The sequence below is a fragment of the Oncorhynchus keta genome, chromosome 23 (genome assembly GCF_023373465.1).
Source record: "Oncorhynchus keta strain PuntledgeMale-10-30-2019 chromosome 23, Oket_V2, whole genome shotgun sequence".
Lineage (NCBI taxonomy): Eukaryota > Metazoa > Chordata > Actinopteri > Salmoniformes > Salmonidae > Oncorhynchus > Oncorhynchus keta.
In genome coordinates this window covers 4,381,937-4,402,861 of record NC_068443.1, presented here as the reverse complement: position 1 = coordinate 4,402,861, position 20,925 = coordinate 4,381,937, and the positions used below count along the sequence as shown (strand labels likewise).

Genomic DNA, 20,925 nt, shown 5'->3' with positions numbered 1-20,925 from the left:
TGGACTCTATGGTTGTCATGGTGGACTCTGTGGTTATCAAGGTGGACTCTATGGTTCTCAAGGTGGACTCTGTGGTTGTCAAGGTGGACTCTATGGTTCTCAAGGTGGACTCTATGGTTATCAAGGTGGACTATATGGTTGTCAAGGTGGACTCTATGGTTCTCAAGGTGGACTCTATGGTTATCAAGGTGGACTATATGGTTGTCAAGGTGGACTCTATGGTTGTCAAGGTGGACTCTATGGTTGTCAAGTTGGACTCTATGGTTGTCATGGTGGACTCTATGGTTATCAAGGTTGACTCTATGGTTATCAAGGTGGACTCTGTGGTTGTCAAGGTGGACTCTATGGGTGTCCTGCACACACAAGTCTGAGTTAGCCCATTTGGTTGAAGTTACTCATGACTGGAGGGCCAGGCACGACTCCAACACCTTCATTCAGTTTGCCGATGACACAATAGTGGTAGGCCTGATCAACAACGAGACAGCCTATAGGGAGGAGGTTAGAGACCTGGAGGATCGAGCACGCCCCCATTCTCATCGACGGGGCTGTAGTGGAGCAGGTTGAGAGCTTCAAGTTCCTTTGTGTCCACATCACCAACAAACTATCATGGTCCAAGCACACCAAGACATTCATGAAGAGGGCACGACTAAACCTAATCCAGTCAGGAGACTGAGAAGATGTGGCATGGTCCTCAGATCCTCAAAAGGTTCTACAGCTGCGCTATCGATAGCATCCTGACTGGTTGCATCACTGCCTGATATGGCAACTGCTTGGAACTACAGAGGGTAGTGCGAACGGCCCAGTACATCACTGGGGGTTCCTGCCATCCAGGACCTCTATACTAGGCGGTATCAGAGGAAGGCCCTAAAAATGTTCAAATACTCTAGCCACCCTAGTCGTAGACTGTTCTCTCTGCTACAGCACGGGAAGCGGTACCAGAGCGCCAAGTCTAGGTCCAAAAGGCTTCTGAACAGCTTCTAACCCCCCAAGCCATAATACTTTTGAACATACAATCAAATGGTTACCCAGACTATTTGCGTTGACCCCCCTCCCCTTTACGCTGCTGCTACTCTCTGTTTATTATCTATGCATAGTCACTTTAAGAACTCTACCTACATGTGCATATTACCTCCATTACCTCGACTAACCTGTGCCCCCCTCACATTGACTCTGTACTGGTACACCCTGCATATATAGCCTCGCTACTTTTATTTACAGTTGAAGTCGAAAATGTACATACACCGAAGCCAAATACATTTAAACACAGTTTTTCACAATTCCTGGCATTTAAACCTGGTAAAAATGCATTGTCTTAGGTCAGTTAGGATCACCACTTTATTTTAAGAATGTTAAATGTCAGAATAATAGAAGAGAGAATTTTTTATTTCAGCTTTTATTTCTTTCATCACATTCCCAGTGGGTCAGAAGTTTACATGCACTCAATTAGTATTTGGTAGCATTGCCTTTAAATTGTTCAACTTGGGTCAAACGTTTTGGGTAGCCTTCCACATTCTTCCCACAATAAGTTGGGTGAATTGTGGCCCATTCCTCCTGACAGAGCTGGTGTAATGGAGTCAGGTTTGTAGGCCTCCTTGCTCGCACACGCTTTTTCATTTCTGCCCACACATGTTCTATAGGATTGAGTTCAGGGCTTTGTGATGGCCACTCCAATACCTTGACTGTGTTGTCCTTAAGCCATTTTGCCACAACTTTGGAAGTATGATTGGGGTCATTGTCCATTTGGAAGACTAATTTGTGACCAAGCTTTAACTTCTTGACTGATATTTTGAGATGTTGCTTCAATATATCCACATCATTTTCCTTCCTCATGACCCCATCTATTTTGTGAAGTGCACCAGTCCCTCCTGCAGCAAAGCACCCCCACAATATGATGCTGCCACCCCCGTGCTTCACGGTTGGGATGGTGTTCTTAGGCTTGCAAGCCTCCCCCTTTTTCCTCCAAACATAACGATGGTCATTATGGCCAAACAGTTCTATTTTTGTTTCATCAGACCAGAGGACATTTCTACAAAAAGTACAATCTTTGTCCCCATGTGCAGTTGCAAACCGTAGTCTGGCTTTTTTTATGGTGGTTTTGGAGCAGTGGTTCTTCATTGCTGAGCGGCCGATAGGTCGATATATGACCCATAGATACTTTTGTACCCTCCAGCATCTTCACATGGTCCTTTGATGTTATTCTGGGATTGATTTGCACTTTTCGCACAAAAGTACGTTAATCTCTTGGAGACAGAATGCGTCTCCTTCCTGAGCGGTATGATGGCTGCGTGGTCCCATGGTGTTTATACTTGCATACTATTGTTTGCATAGATGAATGTGGTACATTCAGGCATTTGGACATTTCTCTCAAGGATGAACCAGACTTGTGCAGGTCTACAAATTTTTTTCTGAGGTCTTGGTTGATTTCTTTGGATTTTTCCATGAGTTTGAAGGAAGGCCTTGAAATACATCCACAGGTACACCTCCAGTTGACTAAAATTATGTCAATTAGCCTATCAAAAGCTTCTAAAGCCATGACATCATTTTTTGGAATTTTCCAAGCTAGTTGAAGGTAGAGTCAATTTAGTGTATGTAAACTTCTGACCCACTGGAATTGTGATACAGTCAATTATAAGTGAAATAACCTGTGAACAATTGTTGGAAAAATTACATGTACAAAGTAGATGTAATAACCGACTTGCCAAAACTATAGTTTGTTAACAAGAAACGTGTATGTAAACTTCCGAATTCAACTGTATTTAAAAATATATTTTTTTCTCCCAAAACTGCGTTGTTGGTTATTAAGGGCTTGTAAGTCGCTCTGGATAAGAGCGTCTGCTAAATGACTTAAATGTTAATGTAAATGTAAAGCATTTCACTGTTGTATTCTGCTAATGTGACAAATAACATGTTGGTTTGATTAGCTAAAGACCAAGCCATTTTCTGCCCACAGGTTCAACGACGACGTCAAACACATCAAGATCCTGACAAAGAATGAATGCTTTTACATCGCAGAGACCAGGCTGTTTAAGACTGTGTTGGTATGTTGTGTTTTGGTCCCACTTTGCAATTTAGCGATACAGTATACAGAATTATACCACAGCGTTGTGTAATACTCTTTTCTGTTTGGCTAGAAGGACATCCTAAAACCAGATATTGGAAAAGAGTTGGAAAAGACACACACGCACACACACACACACACACACACACACACACACACACACACACACACACACACACACACACACACACACACACACACACACACACACACACACACACACACACACACACACACAGACACACACAAACCAACAACCACACAAACTCACACACACACACACACACACACACACACACACACACACACACACACACACACACACACACACACACACACGCAGACTGTAGACTGTGCTATAAAGTTACAGAAAGCTAAACCAACAACCACACAAACTCACACTCACACACACACACACACACACACACACACACACACACACACACACACACACACACACACACACACACACACACACACACACACACACACACACACACACACACACACACACACACACACGCAGTAAGCACCTACACATGCAGACTGTACTTGCTATAAAGTTACAGAAAGCTAAACCAACAACCACACAAACTCAAATTGGAAACATTGGAAACGCACATTCAACGAGGTTAAACGTAGCTAGCTAGCTAGCATTGATTTGTTTTTGCAGAAATATATTTTGTTAGAGTATCTGATGACATTAACGTGGTGAGAGATGAACATCAATTTCTCTGGTCTCTACTGTTGCAATCATGACGCAAGTGGCACTGTGCTGTCAAATCTTCCCGTGTTTCTAGTTTAGTGGCACTGTGCTGTCAAATCTTCCCGTGTTTCCAGTTTAGTGGCACTGTGCTGTCAAATCTTCCCATGTTCCTAGTTTAGTGACGCTGTGCTGTCAAATCCTCCCATGTTTCTAGTTTAGTGGAGCTGTGCTGTCAAATCCTCCATGTTTCTAGTTTAGTGGAGCAGTACTGTCAAATCCTCCCATGTTTCTAGTTAGTGGAGCAGTACTGTCAAATCCTCCCATGTTTCTAGTTTAGTGGCGCTGTGCTGTCAAATCCTCCCATGTTTCTAGTTTAGTGACGCTGTGCTGTCAAATCCTCCCATGTTTCTAGTTTAGTGGAGCTGTGCTGTCAAATCCTCCATGTTTCTAGTTTAGTGGAGCAGTACTGTCAAATCCTCCCATGTTTCTAGTTAGTGGAGCAGTACTGTCAAATCCTCCCATGTTTCTAGTTAGTGGAGCAGTACTGTCAAATCCTCCCATGTTTCTAGTTTAGTGGAGCAGTACTGTCAAATCCTCCCACATGTTTCTAGTTTAGTGACGCTGTGCTGTCAAATCCTCCCATGTTTCTAGTTAGTGGAGCAGTACTGTCAAATCCTCCCACATGTTTCTAGTTTAGTGGCGCTGTGCTGTCAAATCCTCCCATGTTTCTAGTTTAGTGGCGCTGTGCTGTCAAATCCTCTCATGTTTTTAGTTAGTGGAGCAGTACTGTCAAATCCTCCATGTTTCTAGTTTAGTGGAGCAGTACTGTCAAATCCTCCATGTTTCTAGTTTAGTGGAGCAGTACTGTCAAATCCTCCCATGTTTCTAGTTTAGTGGAGCAGTACTGTCAAATCCTCCCATGTTTCTAGTTTAGTGGAGCAGTACTGTCAAATCCTCCCATGTTTCTAGTTTAGTGGAGCAGTACTGTCAAATCCTCCCATGTTTCTAGTTTAGTGGAGCAGTACTGTCAAATCCTCCCATGTTTCTAGTTAGTGGAGCAGTACTGTCAAATCCTCCATGTTTCTAGTTTAGTGGAGCAGTACTGTCAAATCCTCCCACATGTTTCTAGTTTAGTGACGTAATGCTGTCAAATCCTCTCATGTTTCTAGTTTAGTGAGCAGTACTGTCAAATGCTGTCAAATCAAATCCCCATGTTTCTAGTTTAGTGGAGCAGTACTGTCAAATCCTCCATGTTTCTAAAGTGACAATACCAAATCCTCAATGTTTCAGTTTAGTACCATCCCCCATGTTTCAAGTTTAGTCCCTGTCAAATCCCTCATGTTTCCAGTTTAACAAAACAATGCTGTCATCCCCCATTTCTAAAACAGTGCCATGTCAATAAAACAATCCTCCATTTCTAAGTGGTGTAATCCTGTCAAATACCATTTTCAATGACCATCCCAAATAAAATGTTTCAATACCATGCCAATAAAACAATACCATTCCAATACCATCCCAATAAAACAATACCATGCCAATAAAACAATACCATTCCAATACCATCCCAATAAAACAATACCATGCCAATAAAACAATACCATTCCAATACCATCCGAATAAACCAATACCATCCCAATAAAACAATACCATCCCCATAAAACAATTCAATACCTTCAATAAAACAATACCATGCCAATAAAACAATACCATCCCCACAAAACAATACCATCCCAATAAAACAATACCATCCCCATATAACAATACAATACCTTCCCAATAAAACAATACCATCCCCCCAAAACTCTGCCATCCCCATAAAACAATACAATACCATCCCAATAAAATAACGCCTTCCCAATAAAACAATGCCATTGTCATGTCATTGTCATGTTTGTTGAATGGAGGAGACCAAGGCGCAGCATGATGTGAATACATGATACTTTAAGGAAGACGCAGACCACTAAACAAACTATACAAAATAACAAAACGAACGTGAAGCTATAATATACAGGCAAACACAGGCAACTAGACATAGACAATAACCCACAAAATACCCAAGGAATATGGCTACCTAAATATGGTTCCCAATCAGAGACAACGATAAACAGCTGCCTCTAATTGAGAACCATCTAGGCAACCAAAGACATACATAACACCTAGACTAATACCATCCCAATAAAATAATGCCATCCCAATAAAATAATGCCATCCCAATAAGGCAATACCATTCCAATAGAATTATACCATCCCAATAAAGAAATAAAATACCAATAAAACATCCCAATAAAACAATGCCATCCCAATTAAGAAATGCCACCCCAATAAAACAATGCCATCCCAATTAAGAAATGCCACCCCAATTAAGAAATGCCACCCCAATAAAACAATGCCATCCCAATTAAGAAATGCCACCCCAATAAAACAATGCCACCCCAATTAAGAAATGCCACCCCAATTAAGAAATGCCACCCTAATAAAACAATGCCACCCCAATAAAACAATGCCATCCCAATAAAACAATGCCATCCCAATAAAACAATGCCATCCCAATTAAACAATGCCATCCCAATAAAGCAATACAATACCAATAAAATAATGCCATCCCAATACAATACCATCCCAATAAAACAATACCATCCCAATAAAACAATGCCATCCCAATAAAACAATGCCATCCCAATAAAGAAATGCCATCACAATAAAACAATGCCATTAAAACAATGCCATTAAAAAAAAATGCCATCCTAATAAATAAATGCCATCCCAATTAAACAATGCCATCCCAATAAAGCAATACAATACCAATAAAATAATGCCATCCCAATACAATACCATCCCAATTAAACAATGCCATCCCAATAAAGCAATACAATACCAATAAAATAATGCCATCCCAATACAATACCATCCCAATAAAATAATGCCATCCCAATACAAGAAATGCCATCCCAATTAAACAATGCCATCCCAATGAAGAAATACAATACAATAAAATAATACCATCCCAATAAGAAATACCATCCCAATAAATCAATGCCATCCCAATGAAACAATGCCATCCCAATAAACAATGCCATCCCAATGAAGAAATGCCATCACAATAAAACAATACCATCCCAATGAAGAAATGCCATCCCAATAAATCAATACCATCCCAATAAAACAATGCCATCCCAATGAAGAAATGCCATCACAATAAAACAATACCATCCCAATGAAGAAATACCATCCCAATGAAGAAATGGCACCCCATTAAAACAATACCATCCCAATAAAACAATGCCATCCCAATAAAACAATACCATCCCAATGAATAAATGCCACCCCAAGAAAATAATGCCATCCCATTGAAAAAATAAATTACAATTCATCATGCTCCTCCTCCTTAAGCTTTTAAGTCACCATAGGTGGGTCTGAAATGTATTTCCTGTGTGTTTTCACTAGTTTCTTGTGTGTTTTTAAACACCCAGGACCTGGTCGACTACTACAAGCAGCATTCTCTGAGAGAGGGCTTCAAGAGTCTGGACACAACACTGCAGGTATCATTCAGGGAGCTAAGCAACGGGAACAACATGCCCCAAGGCATCCGACACACTGGCTCTGGTGAGTACAAGGACAGATCCCTGTCCCCACTAACATAATGGTCTAACGCTTCTACACCTGCATTGCTTGCTGTTTGGGGTTTTAGGCTGGGTTTCTGTACAGCACTTTGAGATATATGTATAAATAAATGAGATTTAATGCACACTGCCACTGGTGAACACAGTGTGAACACCACCGGTAGTCGCTTAATGGTCTAGTACAGTAATTGGTGAGTACAGGAGGCAACTGAATCCCATCACCACCATATAACTTGTTTTTGTCATTTTTAAATGTTTAATTCATATAACTTCCTGAATTGACCCCCCAACACTCGTTGGAATGTGTTCAAAGAAGTGAGTGAGTCCTGAAATTAAGATGTCTGAATGGTCTCATGGTTTTATATCCAACAAGATATAACAGACTCGCGTCATTGATCTCACTGTTTATATCACAGCACAGCCAGAGAACATTGTACATGTGTACAGAAAAAAATATACAGTGCCTTGCGAAAGTATTCGGCCCCCTTGAACTTTGCGACCTTTTGCCACATTTCAGGCGGCTTCAAACATAAAGATATAAAACTGTATTTTTTTGTGAAGAATCAACACCAAGTGGGACACAATCATGAAGTGGAACGACATTTATTGGATATTTCAAACTTTTTTAACAAATCAAAAAGTGAAATATTGGGTGTGCAAAATTATTCAGCCCCCTTAAGTTAATACTTTGTAGCGCCACCTTTTGCTGCGATTACAGCTGTAAGTCGCTTGGGGTATGTCTCTATCAGTTTTGCACATCGAGAGACTGACATTTTTTCCCATTCCCATGCAAAACAGCTCGAGCTCAGTGAGGTTGGATGGAGAGCATTTGTGAACAGCTCTTTCAGTCCTTTCCTCAGATTCTCGATTGGATTCAGGTCTGGACTTTGACTTGGCCATTCTAACACCTGGATATGTTTATTTTTGAACCATTCCATTGTAGATTTTGCTTTATGTTTTGGATCATTGTCTTGTTGGAAGACAAATCTCCGTCCCAGTCTCAGGTCTTTTGCAGACTCCATCAGGTTTTCTTCCAGAATGGTCCTGTATTTGGCTCCATCCATCTTCCCATCAATTTTAACCCTCTTCCCTGTCCCTGCTGAAGAAAAGCAGGCCCAAACCATGATGCTGCCACCACCATGTTTGACAGTGGGGATGGTGTGCTCAGGGTGATGAGCTGTGTTGCTTTTACGGCAAACATAACGTTTTGCATTGTTGCCAAAAAGTTCAATTTTGGTTTCATCTGACCAGAGCACCTTCTTCCACATGTTTGGTGTGTCTCCCAGGTGGCTTGTGGCAAACTTTAAACAACACTTTTTATGGATATCTTTAAGAAATGGCTTTCTTCTTGCCACTCTTCCATAAAGGCCAGATTTGTGCAATATACGACTGATTGTTGTCCTATGGACAGAGTCTCCCACCTCAGCTGTAGATCTCTGCAGTTCATCCAGAGTGATCATGGGCCTCTTGGCTGCATCTCTGATCAGTCTTCTCCTTGTATGAGCTGAAAGTTTAGAGGGACGGCCAGGTCTTGGTAGATTTGCAATGGTCTGATACTCCTTCCATTTCAATATTATCGCTTGCACAGTGCTCCTTGGGATGTTTAAAGCTTGGGAAATCTTTTTGTATCCAAATCCGGCTTTAAACTTCTTCACAACAGTATCTCGGACCTGCCTGGTGTGTTCCTTGTTCTTCATGATGCTCTCTGCGCTTTTAACGGACCTCTGAGACTATCACAGTGCAGGTGCATTTATATGGAGACTTGATTACACACAGATGGATTGTATTTATCATCATTAGTCATTTAGGTCAACATTGGATCATTCAGAGATCCTCACTGAACTTCTCGAGAGAGTTTGCTGCACTGAAAGTAAAGGGTCTGAATAATTTTGCACGCCCAATTTTTCAGTTTTTGATTTGTTAAAAAAGTTTGAAATATCTAATAAATGTCGTTCCACTTCATGATTGCGTCCCACTTGTTGTTGATTCTTCACAAAAAAATACAGTTTTATATCTTTATGTTTGAAGCCTGAAATGTGGCAAAAGGTCGCAAAGTTCAAGGGGGCCGAATACTTTCGCAAGGCACTGTATATACTTACTCTCATTGCTTGCACAACCAACTCCCAATTTTCAAACAGAAAAATACTGTTGTTCAATTAAATAAAACCTGCTTTTAGCACTTATTCAACACTCAAGTGAAACATGTGTTTTATATCCAAATCACAGCCCTGTTTTTGACCTGTTATACGGTATATAAGTAACACATCATGCCATCAGTATTCCGCGAAACACCTAATAGTCGACTATTGAAACGTTTCCTTTTGTTTAGTTAGAATAGGAAACGAGCACACATTTGCCCAGACAGTCACTTTAAATATGCAGGCTTGTTTCGGCCTCCGCAAATCATCCTCCTCCACAGCCTGCCTTTAGCTCTGGGAGATTTAGAAATGGCCACCTGCCTGCATTTTTCTAATATTCAACTGTACACACTCGTGTCTAGATCTTGTAACACATGGAAATGAAGGCTGTAGATATGGCCAGATTGGAATATTTGACTTTCCCTCAGCCCTGGTATGGCCAGATTTGAATATTTGACTTTCTGATTACTGTAAATATACAGGCTGTGATGAAGTCAGTGATATGTCGGCCTTGTCGATATGTAGCTATGTATGTATCTAAGCCAGTCAACAGTCAATACCACTCTCCACAGCCTCAGAGAGCTCTACAAGATCCCAGTGATCTTAGTCAGTAGAAGCAGCAGCAGCAGTATGAGCAGCAGCGGTATGAGTAGCAGCAGTATGAGCAGCAGCAGTGTGAGCAGCAGCAGTATGAGCAGCAGCAGTATGAGCAGCAGCAGTATGAGCAGCAGCAGCAGCAGTGTGAGCAGCAGCAGTATGAGCAGCAGCAGTATGAGCAGCAGCAGTGTGAGCAGCAGTAGTATGAGCAGCAGCAGTATGAGCAGCAGTGTGAGCAGCAGCAGTATGAGCAGCAGCGGTATGAGCAGCAGCAGTATGAGCAGCAGCAGTATGAGCAGCAGCAGTGTGAGCAGCAGCAGTATGAGCAGCAGCAGTATGAGCAGCAGTGTGAGCAGCAGCAGTATGAGCAGCAGTATGAGCAGCAGCAGTATGAGCAGCAGTGTGAGCAGCAGCAGTATGAGCAGCAGTATGAGCAGCAGCAGTATGAGCAGCAGTGTGAGCAGCAGCAGTATGAGCAGCAGCAGTGTGAGCAGCAGCAGTATGAGCAGCAGCAGTGTGAGCAGCAGCAGTATGAGCAGCAGCAGCAGCAGTGTGAGCAGCAGCAGTATGAGCAGCAGCAGTATGAGCAGCAGTGTGAGCAGCAGCAGTATGAGCAGCAGCAGCAGCAGTGTGAGCAGCAGCAGTATGAGCAGCAGCAGTATGAGCAGCAGCAGTGTGAGCAGCAGCAGTATGAGCAGCAGCAGTATGAGCAGCAGCAGTATGAGCAGCAGTATGAGCAGCAGCAGTGTGAGCAGCAGCAGTATGAGCAGCAGCAGTGTGAGCAGCAGCAGTATGAGCAGCAGCAGCAGCAGTGTGAGCAGCAGCAGTATGAGCAGCAGCAGTGTGAGCAGCAGCAGTGTGAGCAGCAGCAGTGTGAGCAGCAGTGTGAGCAGCAGTGTGAGCAGCAGCAGTATGAGCAGCAGTGTGAGCAGCAGCAGTATGAGCAGCAGTGTGAGCAGCAGCAGTATGAGCAGCAGCAGTATGAGCAGCAGTGTGAGCAGCAGCAGTATGAGCAGCAGTATGAGCAGCAGCAGTATGAGCAGCAGTGTGAGCAGCAGCAGTATGAGCAGCAGCAGTGTGAGCAGCAGCAGTGTGAGCATCAGCAGTGTGAGCAGCAGCAGTATGAGCAGCAGTGTGAGCAGCAGTGTGAGCAGCAGTATGAGCAGCAGTGAGCAGCAGCAGTGTGAGCAGCAGCAGTGTGAGCAGCAGTGTGAGCAGCAGTGTGAGCAGCAGCAGTATGAGCAGCAGTATGAGCAGTGTGCAGCAGCAGTATGAGCAGCAGTGTGAGCAGCAGCAGTGTGAGCAGCAGCAGTATGAGCAGCAGTGTGAGCAGCAGCAGTATGAGCAGCAGCAGTGTGAGCAGCAGTGTGAGAAGCAGCAGTATGAGCAGCAGTGTGAGCAGCAGTATGAGCAGCAGCAGTATGAGCAGCAGCAGTATGAGCAGCAGTATGAGCAGCAGCAGTATGAGCAGCAGTATGAGCAGCAGCAGTATGAGCAGCAGTAGTGAGCAGCAGCAGTATGAGCAGCAGTATGAGCAGCAGCAGTATGAGCAGCAGTATGAGCAGTATGAGCAGCAGTAGTGAGCAGCAGTAGTATGAGCAGCAGCAGTGTGAGCAGCAGTATGAGCAGCAGCAGTATTAGCAGCAGCAGTATGAGCAGTAGTATGAGCAGCAGCAGTGTGAGCAGCAGTATGAGCAGCAGCAGTATGAGCAGCAGTATAAGGAGCAGCAGTGTGAGCAGCAGTACGAGCAGCAGCAGTATGAGCAGTAGTATGAGCAGCAGCAGTGTGAGCAGCTGCAGTATGAGCAGCAGCAGTATGAGCAGCAGCGGTATGAGCAGCAGCAGCAGTGTGAGCAGCAGCAGTGTGAGCAGCAGCAGTATGAGCAGCAGTATAAGGAGCAGCAGTGTGAGCAGCAGTGTGAGCAGCAGCAGTATGAGCAGCAGTATGAGCAGCAGCAGTATGAGCAGCAGCAGTGTGAGCAGCAGCTGTATGAGAAGCAGCAGTATGAGCAGCAGTGTGAGCAGCAGTATGAGCAGCAGCAGTATGAGCAGCAGTATGAGCAGCAGCAGTATGAGCAGCAGCAGTATGAGCAGCAGCAGTATGAGCAGCAGTATGAGCAGCAGCAGTATGAGCAGCAGCAGTGTGAGCAGCAGCTGTATGAGAAGCAGCAGTATGAGCAGCAGTGTGAGCAGCAGTATGAGCAGCAGCAGTATGAGCAGCAGTATGAGCAGCAGCAGTATGAGCAGCAGCAGTATGAGCAGCAGCAGTATGAGCAGCAGCAGTATGAGCAGCAGTATGAGCAGCAGCAGTATGAGCAGCAGTATGAGCAGCAGCAGTATGAGCAGCAGCAGTATGAGCAGCAGCAGTATGAGCAGCAGTATGAGCAGCAGTATGAGCAGCAGCAGTATGAGCAGCAGCAGTATGAGCAGCAGCAGTATGAGCAGCAGTATGAGCAGCAGCAGTATGAGCAGCAGTATGAGCAGCAGCAGTATGAGCAGCAGTATGAGCAGCAGCAGTATGAGCAGCAGCAGTATGAGCAGCAGCAGTATGAGCAGCAGTATGAGCAGCAGTATGAGCAGCAGTATGAGCAGCAGCAGTATGAGCAGCAGTATGAGAAGTAGCAGTATGAGCAGCAGTAGTATGAGCAGCAGCAGTGTGAGCAGCAGCAGTGTGAGCAGCAGTATGAGCAGCAGTATGAGCAGTAGTATGAGCAGCAGCAGCAGCAGTATGAGCAGCAGCAGTATGAGCAGCAGTATAAGGAGCAGCAGTGTGAGCAGCAGTGAGCAGCAGCAGTATGAGCAGTAGTATGAGCAGCAGCAGTGTGAGCAGCTGCAGTATGAGCAGCAGCAGTATGAGCCGCAGCGGTATGAGCAGCAGCAGCAGTGTGAGCAGCAGCAGCAGTATAAGAGCAGCAGTGTGAGCAGCAGTGAGCAGCAGCAGTTGAGCAGCAGTAGCAGCAGTATGAGCAGCAGCAGTGTGAGCAGCAGCTGTATGAGAAGCAGCAGTATGAGCAGCAGTGTGAGCAGCAGTATGAGCAGCAGCAGTATGAGCAACAGTATGAGCAGCAGCAGTATGAGCAGCAGCAAAGCAGCAGTATGAGCAGCAGTATGATCAGCAGCAGTATGAGCAGCAGCAGTGTGAACAGCAGCTGTAAAGGTTCAGTGTGAGCAGCAGTATGAGCAGCAGTATGAGCAGCAGCGAGCAGCAGCAGTTGAGCAGCAGGTATGAGCAGCAGCAGTATGAGCAGCAGCAGTATGAGCAGCAGTATGAGCAGCAGCAGTATGAGCAGCAGTTGCAGCAGCAGTATGAGCAGCAGTATGAGCAGCAGTATGAGCAGCAGCAGTATGAGCAGCAGGGCAGCAGTATGAGAAGTAGCAGTTTTGAGCAGCAGTTAAGCAGTGTGAAGCAGCAGCAGTATTAGCAGCAGCAGTATGAGCAGTAGTATGAGCAGCAGCAGTTTCAGTATGAGCAAGCAGTATGAGCAACAGTATAAGGAGCAGCAGTGTGAGCAGCAAGCAGCATGGAGCAGTAGTATGAGCAGCAGCAGTGAGCTGCAATGAGCAGCAGCAGTATGAGCCGCAATTTGCAGCAGCAGCAGTGTGAGCAGCAGCAGTGTGCAGCAGCAGTATGAGCAGCAGTATAAGGCAGCAGTGTGAGCAGCAGTGTGAGCAGCAGCAGTATGAGCAGCAGCAGTATGAGCAGCAGCAGTGTGAGCAGCAGCAGTATGAGCAGCAGCAGTATGAGCAGCAGCAGTGTGAGCAGCAGTATGAGCAGCGGCAGTATGAGCAGCCTGTATAAGCAGCAATAGCAGGTGATTGATGCAGCAGTGAGCAGCAGCAGTACCCCAGAGTAGTAGCACAGTATATAGGGAATAAGATTAGAGCAGCAGTTAGCAGCTAAGCAGCAGCATGAGCAGCAGCAGTATGAGCCAGATGAGCAGCAGTGAGCAGCAGCAGCAGCAGCAGTATGAGCAGCAGTATGAGCAGCAGTATGAGGAGTAGCAGTATGAGCAGCAGCAGTGTGAGTGCAGCAGTATGAGTAGCAGCAGTATGAGCAGCAGTGTCTGAGCAGCAGCAGTATGAGCAGCAGCAGTATGAGCAGCAGTATGAGCAGCAGCAGTATGAGCAGCAGCAGTATGAGCAGCAGCAGTATGAGCAGCAGTATGAGCAGCAGTATGAGCAGCAGTATGAGCAGCAGCAGTATGAGCAGCAGCAGTATGAGCAGCAGCAGTATGAGCAGCAGCAGTATGAGAAGTAGCAGTATGAGCAGCAGCAGTATGAGCAGCAGCAGTATGAGCAGCAGCAGTATGAGCAGCAGCAGTATGAGCAGCAGCAGTATGAGCAGCAGCAGTATGAGCAACAGCAGTATGAGCAGCAGCAGTATGAGCAGCAGCAGTTCCAGGTCAAACCAGCAGCACAACAACAACAACAACAACAACAACCAAACCTCATAAGGATTACGTTCCAAATGGTTCCTTATTCCGTTTACAGCGCACTACTTTTGACCAGGGTCCCTTAGGGTCATGTGATCACTCTGTTGCAGGATAACTTTCCTGCCTATCTGTGGTTCTGGGTTCTGTAATTTTCACTTTAAAATTTCAGAGTTGATTTTCCAATTAGGAAAAAATGGACCAACCCCTACATAAAATGGCCATGAATTATAATCCACATAATTTGTTCACATTTCCTGTTGCTGCAGGATTATTTTCCTACTGTAGCAAACTGGCTCAAATTAAGATCCTAAACCTGTATAAGGAATAGGGTGATTGATGTGTGTGATGTACCCCTGATAGTGCACTATATAGGGAATAAGATTAGATTAAGCTAACGGATGCTCCAGACTGAAGCAGCAGCACTCTGTAACACGCAGTGAAAAGGAGGAGGACACACTGTGTGAGTGTGTGTGTGTGCATGTGTGTGAGTGTGTGTGTGTGCATGTGTGTGTGTGTGTGTGTGTGTGCATGTGTGTGTGTGTGAGTGTGTGTGTGCGTCTCTCCCAATTAATGTATATATGAAAGGACAAAGTGATTAATAACGTTCCTATTTGTATTTTTGTATTTATTATGGATCCCCAGTAGTTCCTGGCAAGGCAGCAGCTACTCTTCCTGGGGTTTATTATGTATCCCCATTAGTTCCTGTCAAGGCAACAGCTACTCTTCCTGGGGTTTATTATGGATCCCCATTTGTTCCTGCCAAGGCAACAGCTACTCTTCCTGGGGTTTATTATGGATCCCCATTAGTTCCTGCCAAGGCAACAGCTACTCTTCCTGGGGTTTATTATGGATCCCCATTAGTTCCTGCCAAGACAGCAGCTACTCTTCCTGCGGTTTATTATGGATCCCCATTAGTTCCTGCCAAGGAAGCAGCTACTCTTCCTGGGGTTTATTATGGATCCCTATTAGTTCCTGCCAAGGCAACAGCTACTCTTCCTGGGGTTTATTATGGATCCCCATTTGTTCCTGCCAAGGCAACAGCTACTCTTCCTGGGGTTTATTATGGATCCCCATTAGTTCCTGCCAAAGGCAGCAGCTACTCTTCCTGGGGTTTATTATGGATCCCCATTAGTTCCTGTCAAGGCAACAGCTACTCTCCCTGGAGTTTATTATGGATCCTCATTAGTTCCTGCCAAGGCAGTAGCTACTCTCCCTGGAGTTTATTATGGATCCCCATTAGTTCCTGCCAAGGCAACAGCTACTCTCCCTGGAGTTTATTATGGATCCTCATTAGTTCCTGCCAAGGCAGTAGCTACTCTTCCTGGGGTTTATTATGGATCCCCATTAGTTCCTGACAATTTTTTTATTATTTATTTATCTGTTATTTTACCAGGTAAGTTGACTGAGAACACGCTCTCATTTGCAGCAACGACCTGAGGAATAGTCACAAGGAAGAGGAGGGGGATGAATGAGCCAATTGTAAAGCAGCTACTCTTCCTGGGGTTTATTTTGGATCCCCATTAGTTGCTGTTAAGACAGCAGCTACTCTTCCTGGGTTTATGGGGCTGGCCCTCGCTTCATATTCGTCGCCAAACCCACTGGCTCCAGGTCATCTGTAAGTCTTTGCTAGGTGAAGCCCCGCCTTATCTCAGCTCACTGGTCACCATAGCAGCACCCACCCATAGCACACGCTCCAGCAGGTATATCTCACTGGTCACCCCCAAAGCCAACTCCTCCTAACACTTCACAACAATACACACAAAACTCTACATAAAATAATGGAATTAAGAAGTATATAAATATTAGGATGAGCAATGTCGGAGTGGCATTGACTAAAATACAGTAGAATAGATTACAGTATATACATATGAAGCTCAGGGATTCAATCTAGCAACCTTTTGGTTAATGGCCCAACGCTCTAACCACTAGGCTACCTGCCGCCCCAAGGTTCATGCTTAAATGTCTGATTCACGTCATTCTGGGGTATTGTGTGTAGACTGATGAGTAAATATAACAATTTAATACATTTTAGAATAAGGCTGTAATGTAACAAAATGTGGAAAAAGTCAAGGGCTCTGAATATTTTCCAAATGCACTGTACATTTGCTTGTTCTTGAACTGAGCCTCAATCCAAATTGCACCTGGTTCTAGTACTTCGTTGGTTGTATGCACCAAGCTTGGCACACCTGTATTTGGGGAGTTTCTCCCATTCTTCTCTGCAGATCCTCTCAATCTCTGTCAGGTTGGATGGGGAGCAACGCTGCACAGCTATTTTCAGGTCTCTCCAGAGATGTTTGATAGGGTTCAAGTCCGGGCTCTGGCTGGGCCACTCAAGGACATTCAGAAACTTGTCACGAAGCCACATCTGCGTGGTTTTGGCTGTGTGCTTAGGATCATTGTCCTGTTGGATGGTGAACCTTCACCCCAGTCTGAGGTCCTGAGCGCTCTGGAGCAGGTTTTCATCAAGGATCTCTCTGCACTTTGCGCCGTTCATCTTTCCCCTGACTTGTCTCCCAGTCCCTGCCACTGAAAAACTTCCCCACATCATGATGCTGCCACCACCATGCTTCGCCGTAGGGATAGAGCCAGGTTTCCTCCAGACGTGACGCTTGGCATTCAGGCCAAATAGTTAAATCTTGGTTTCATCAGACCAGAGAATCTTGTTTCTCATGGTCTGAGAGTCCTTGTGCCTTTCTGTCATGTATCTTGTACTGAGGAGTGGTTCCATCTGGCCACTCTACCATAAAGGCCTGATTGGTGGAGTGCTGCAGAGATAGTTATCCTTTTGGAAGTTTCTCCCATCTCCACAGAGAAACTCTGGAGCGACCATCGGGTTCATGGTCACCTCTCTGACCAAGGCCCCAAGGCCCTTCTCCCCCGATTGGTCAGTTTGGCCAGGCGGCCAGCTCTAGAAAGAGTCTTGGTGATTCCAAACTTCTTCCATTTAAGAATGATGGGGGGGCACTATGTTCTTGGGGACCTTCAACGCTGCAGACATGTTTTTGTACCCTTCCATAGATCTGTGCCTCAACTGTGTCAACTGTGGGACCTTATATAGACAGGTGTGTGCCTTTCCAAATCATGTCCATGACCACAGCTGGACTTCAATCAAGTTGTAGAAACATCTCAATGATGATCAATGGAAACAGGATGCACCTGAGCTCAATTTTGATTCTCATAGCAAATGTTATTTCCAACAACCAACAACCAATAAGCAACTCCTCCGTAAATCCAGCTGCACATTGAACGTTGAGATTGCCGAAAGGCCAGTATCTTTGGCAATGACGTAGTGGCAAGAAGCGGAATGTCAGCTAAACAGACTGGTACCCAGACTAGAGACAGTCAATACCCTCCTGGATCAAGATCCCTTTTGCCTAAATTGTTTTGTGCATAAAACAAATGAACAATATTAGCAATAGGAACAAACACATGGAAGGAAAACAACAATGAAGGCAATGCGAGCCCCAGCCAGGAAATGTGCCAGGGGGAAAATCTTGTGTAAAACTGCGCAAATGTCGGCATACTTGATATCCGGAAACACTGGGGAAGCGCCTGCCACTCACTACAGCACCAATCCTTCACTACAGCCCCAGTCACTCACTACAGCGCTAGTCCCTCACTACAGCGACTGCCAATCACTACAGCACCAATCCTTCACTACAGCCCCAGTCACTCACTACAGCGCTAGTCCCTCACTACAGCCCCAGTCACTCACTACAGCACCAATCCCTCACTACAGCCCCAGTCACTCACTACAGCGCTAGTCCCTCACTACAGCGACTGCCAATCACTACAGCGCATGCCCCTCACCACAACGGCAGTCACTCACTACAGCGCCAGACACTCAATACTCAATACAGGCATCTGCACCCGTGTGCGTGTGTTTCCATTAAAGTATGTGTGTCAGAGGAGGCTGCTGATGGGAGGACGGCTCATAATAATGGAATGGTATCATCAACTTCAACCACATGGTTTCCGTTCCATTGACACCATTGCAGCCCTCATTCCCCTCCGCGTTCACATTGACCTGTGTTTGTTTATTCCTGAAGGAGTGGGTGTAAGTCAGGGAACCACATTGACCTGTGTTTGTTTATTCCTGAAGGAGTGGGTATAAGTCAGGGAACCACATTGACCTGTGTTTGTTTATTCCTGAAGGAGTGGGTGTAAGCCAGGGAACCACATTGACCTGTGTTTGTTTATTCCTGAAGGAGTGGGTCTAAGCCAGGGAACCACATTGACCTGTGTTTGTTTATTCCTGAAGGAGTGGGTGTAAGCCAGGGAACCACATTGACCTGTGTTTGTTTATTCCTGAAGGAGTGGGTGTAAGTCAGGGAACCACATTGACCTGTGTTTGTTTATTCCTGAAGGAGTGGGTGTAAGTCAGGGAACCACATTGACCTGTGTTTGTTTATTCCTGAAGGAGTGGGTATAAGTCAGGGAACCACATTGACCTGTGTTTGTTTATTCCTGAAGGAGTGGGTGTAAGCCAGGGAACCACATTGACCTGTGTTTGTTTATTCCTAAAGGAGTGGGTCTAAGCCAGGGAACCATATTGACCTGTGTTTGTTTATTCCTGAAGGAGTGGGTGTAAGCCAGGGAACCACATTGACCTGTGTTTGTTTATTCCTGAAGGAGTGGGTGTAAGCCAGGGAACCACATTGACCTGTGTTTGTTTATTCCTGAAGGAGTGGGTGTAAGCCAGGGAACCACATTGACCTGTGTTTGTTTATCCCTGAAGGAGTGGGTATAAGCCAGGGAACCACATTGACCTGTGTTTGTTTATTCCTGAAGGAGTGGGTGTAAGCCAGGGAACCACATTGACCTGTGTTTGTTTATTCCTGAAGGAGTGGGTGTAAGCCAGGGAACCACATTGACCTGTGTTTGTTTATTCCTGAAGGAGTGGGTATAAGCCAGGGAACCACATTGACCTGTGTTTGTTTATCCCTGAAGGAGTGGGTGTAAGCCAGGGAACCATATTGCGGAGTTGACTTGAGCTAGGGTGCACAGTACGACCAGGCTATTCAGCCTCTCTGACGGGAACTGTGTGTGTGTGTGTGTGCGTGTGTGTGTGTGTGTGTGTGTGTGTGTGTGTGTGTGTGTGTGTGTGTGTGTGTGTGTGTGTGTGTGTGTGTGTGTGTGTGTGTGTGTGTGTGTGTGTGTGTGTGTGTGTGTGTGTGTGTGTGTGTGTGTGTGTGTGTGTGAGAGAGAGAACAGAAGTCACTGTTTGTGTGGTGGGAATTACAGCCATCTGTATTTGACAGACCCCATGCTGGACTAAGGCTGTTACCTCATGCTGGTGTGTGTGTGTGTATGACTGGTGGGTTGGCATGGAGAAAGATATGACTTGCATAAACGTCACACACACACACACACACACACACACACACACACACACACAAAATAAAAGCGGAACCAAACCCCTTTCTGTTTTTTTTCTTGAACAGTACAGGATGTCAAGGCTTAGAACAATGAAGATGGTTCTACACATGTAGGATCTTCATTTGAGACAGTCTGCTAAAACAGGAAAATAATCCTGAAGCAACAGGAAATTTGAATTAATTATTATTTTAATGAATGGACATTTTTCTAAGGGTTGATACATTTTTCAGAAAGGAAAATAAACTCTGAAATGTCCAACTGGAAATTAAAAACTTTGGAAGCCTTTTTACATGTGTCATTTAGCAGACTCTCTTATCCAGAGCCACTACAGTAGTGAGTCATTTAGCAGACTCTCTTATCCAGATCCACTTACAGTAGTGAGTCATTTAGCAGACTCTCTTATCCAGATCCACTTACAGTAGTGAGTCATTTAGCAGACTCTCTTATCCAGAGCCACTACAGTAGTGAGTCATTTAGCAGACTCTCTTATCCAGAGCCACTACAGTAGTGAGTCATTTAGCAGACTCTCTTATCCAGATCCACTTACAGTAGTGAGTCATTTACCAGACTCTCTTATCCAGAGCCACTACAGTAGTGAGTCATTTAGCTGACTCTCTTATCCAGATCCACTTACAGTAGTGAGTCATTTTAGCAGACTCTCTTATCCAGAGCTACTACAGTAGTGAGTCATTTAGCAGACTCTCTTATCCAGATCTACTTACAGTAAGTAGTGAGTCATTTAGCCGACTCTCTTATCCAGAGCCACTACAGTAGTGAGTCATTTAGTTGACTCTCTTATCCAGAACCACTTACAGTAGTGAGTCATTTAGCAGACTCTCTTATCCAGAGCGACTACAGTAGTGAGTCATTTAGCAGACTCTCTTATCCAGAGCCACTACAGTAGTGAGTCATTTAGCAGACTCTCTTATCCAGATCCACTTACAGTAGTGAGTCATTTAGCAGACTCTCTTATCCAGAGCCACTACAGTAGTAA

General features: G+C 45.0%; 1 protein-coding gene and 1 long non-coding RNA gene across 8 annotated transcripts in view; one reads left to right on the top strand and one right to left on the bottom strand.

The window, feature by feature from the left end:
• Nucleotides 1–20,925, top strand: part of vav3b (vav 3 guanine nucleotide exchange factor b) — a 120,269-nt gene that overhangs the window by 94,441 nt on the left and 4,903 nt on the right. For all 3 annotated transcript variants that reach the window (XM_052475979.1, XM_052475978.1, XM_052475980.1), the window contains exons 24-25: nt 2,951–3,038; nt 7,235–7,367. In XM_052475979.1, coding sequence (XP_052331939.1) covers nt 2,951–3,038; nt 7,235–7,367 — 221 coding nt within the window. The remainder of the gene's footprint in view (nt 1–2,950; nt 3,039–7,234; nt 7,368–20,925) is intronic.
• LOC127910894 (uncharacterized) lies at nt 18,671–19,557 on the bottom strand. Of its 5 annotated transcripts, XR_008076682.1 has the most exons (5): nt 19,428–19,557; nt 19,269–19,374; nt 19,004–19,109; nt 18,845–18,950; nt 18,671–18,791 (listed from the first exon to the last, which is right to left on the bottom strand). It is a non-coding gene; the product is annotated as an uncharacterized LOC127910894 (long non-coding RNA). The 5 variants fall into 5 exon arrangements; XR_008076686.1 differs by lacking the exon at nt 19,004–19,109; XR_008076684.1 differs by lacking the exon at nt 19,428–19,557 and adding an exon at nt 19,110–19,268 and having other exon boundaries at nt 18,845–19,056; nt 19,322–19,421.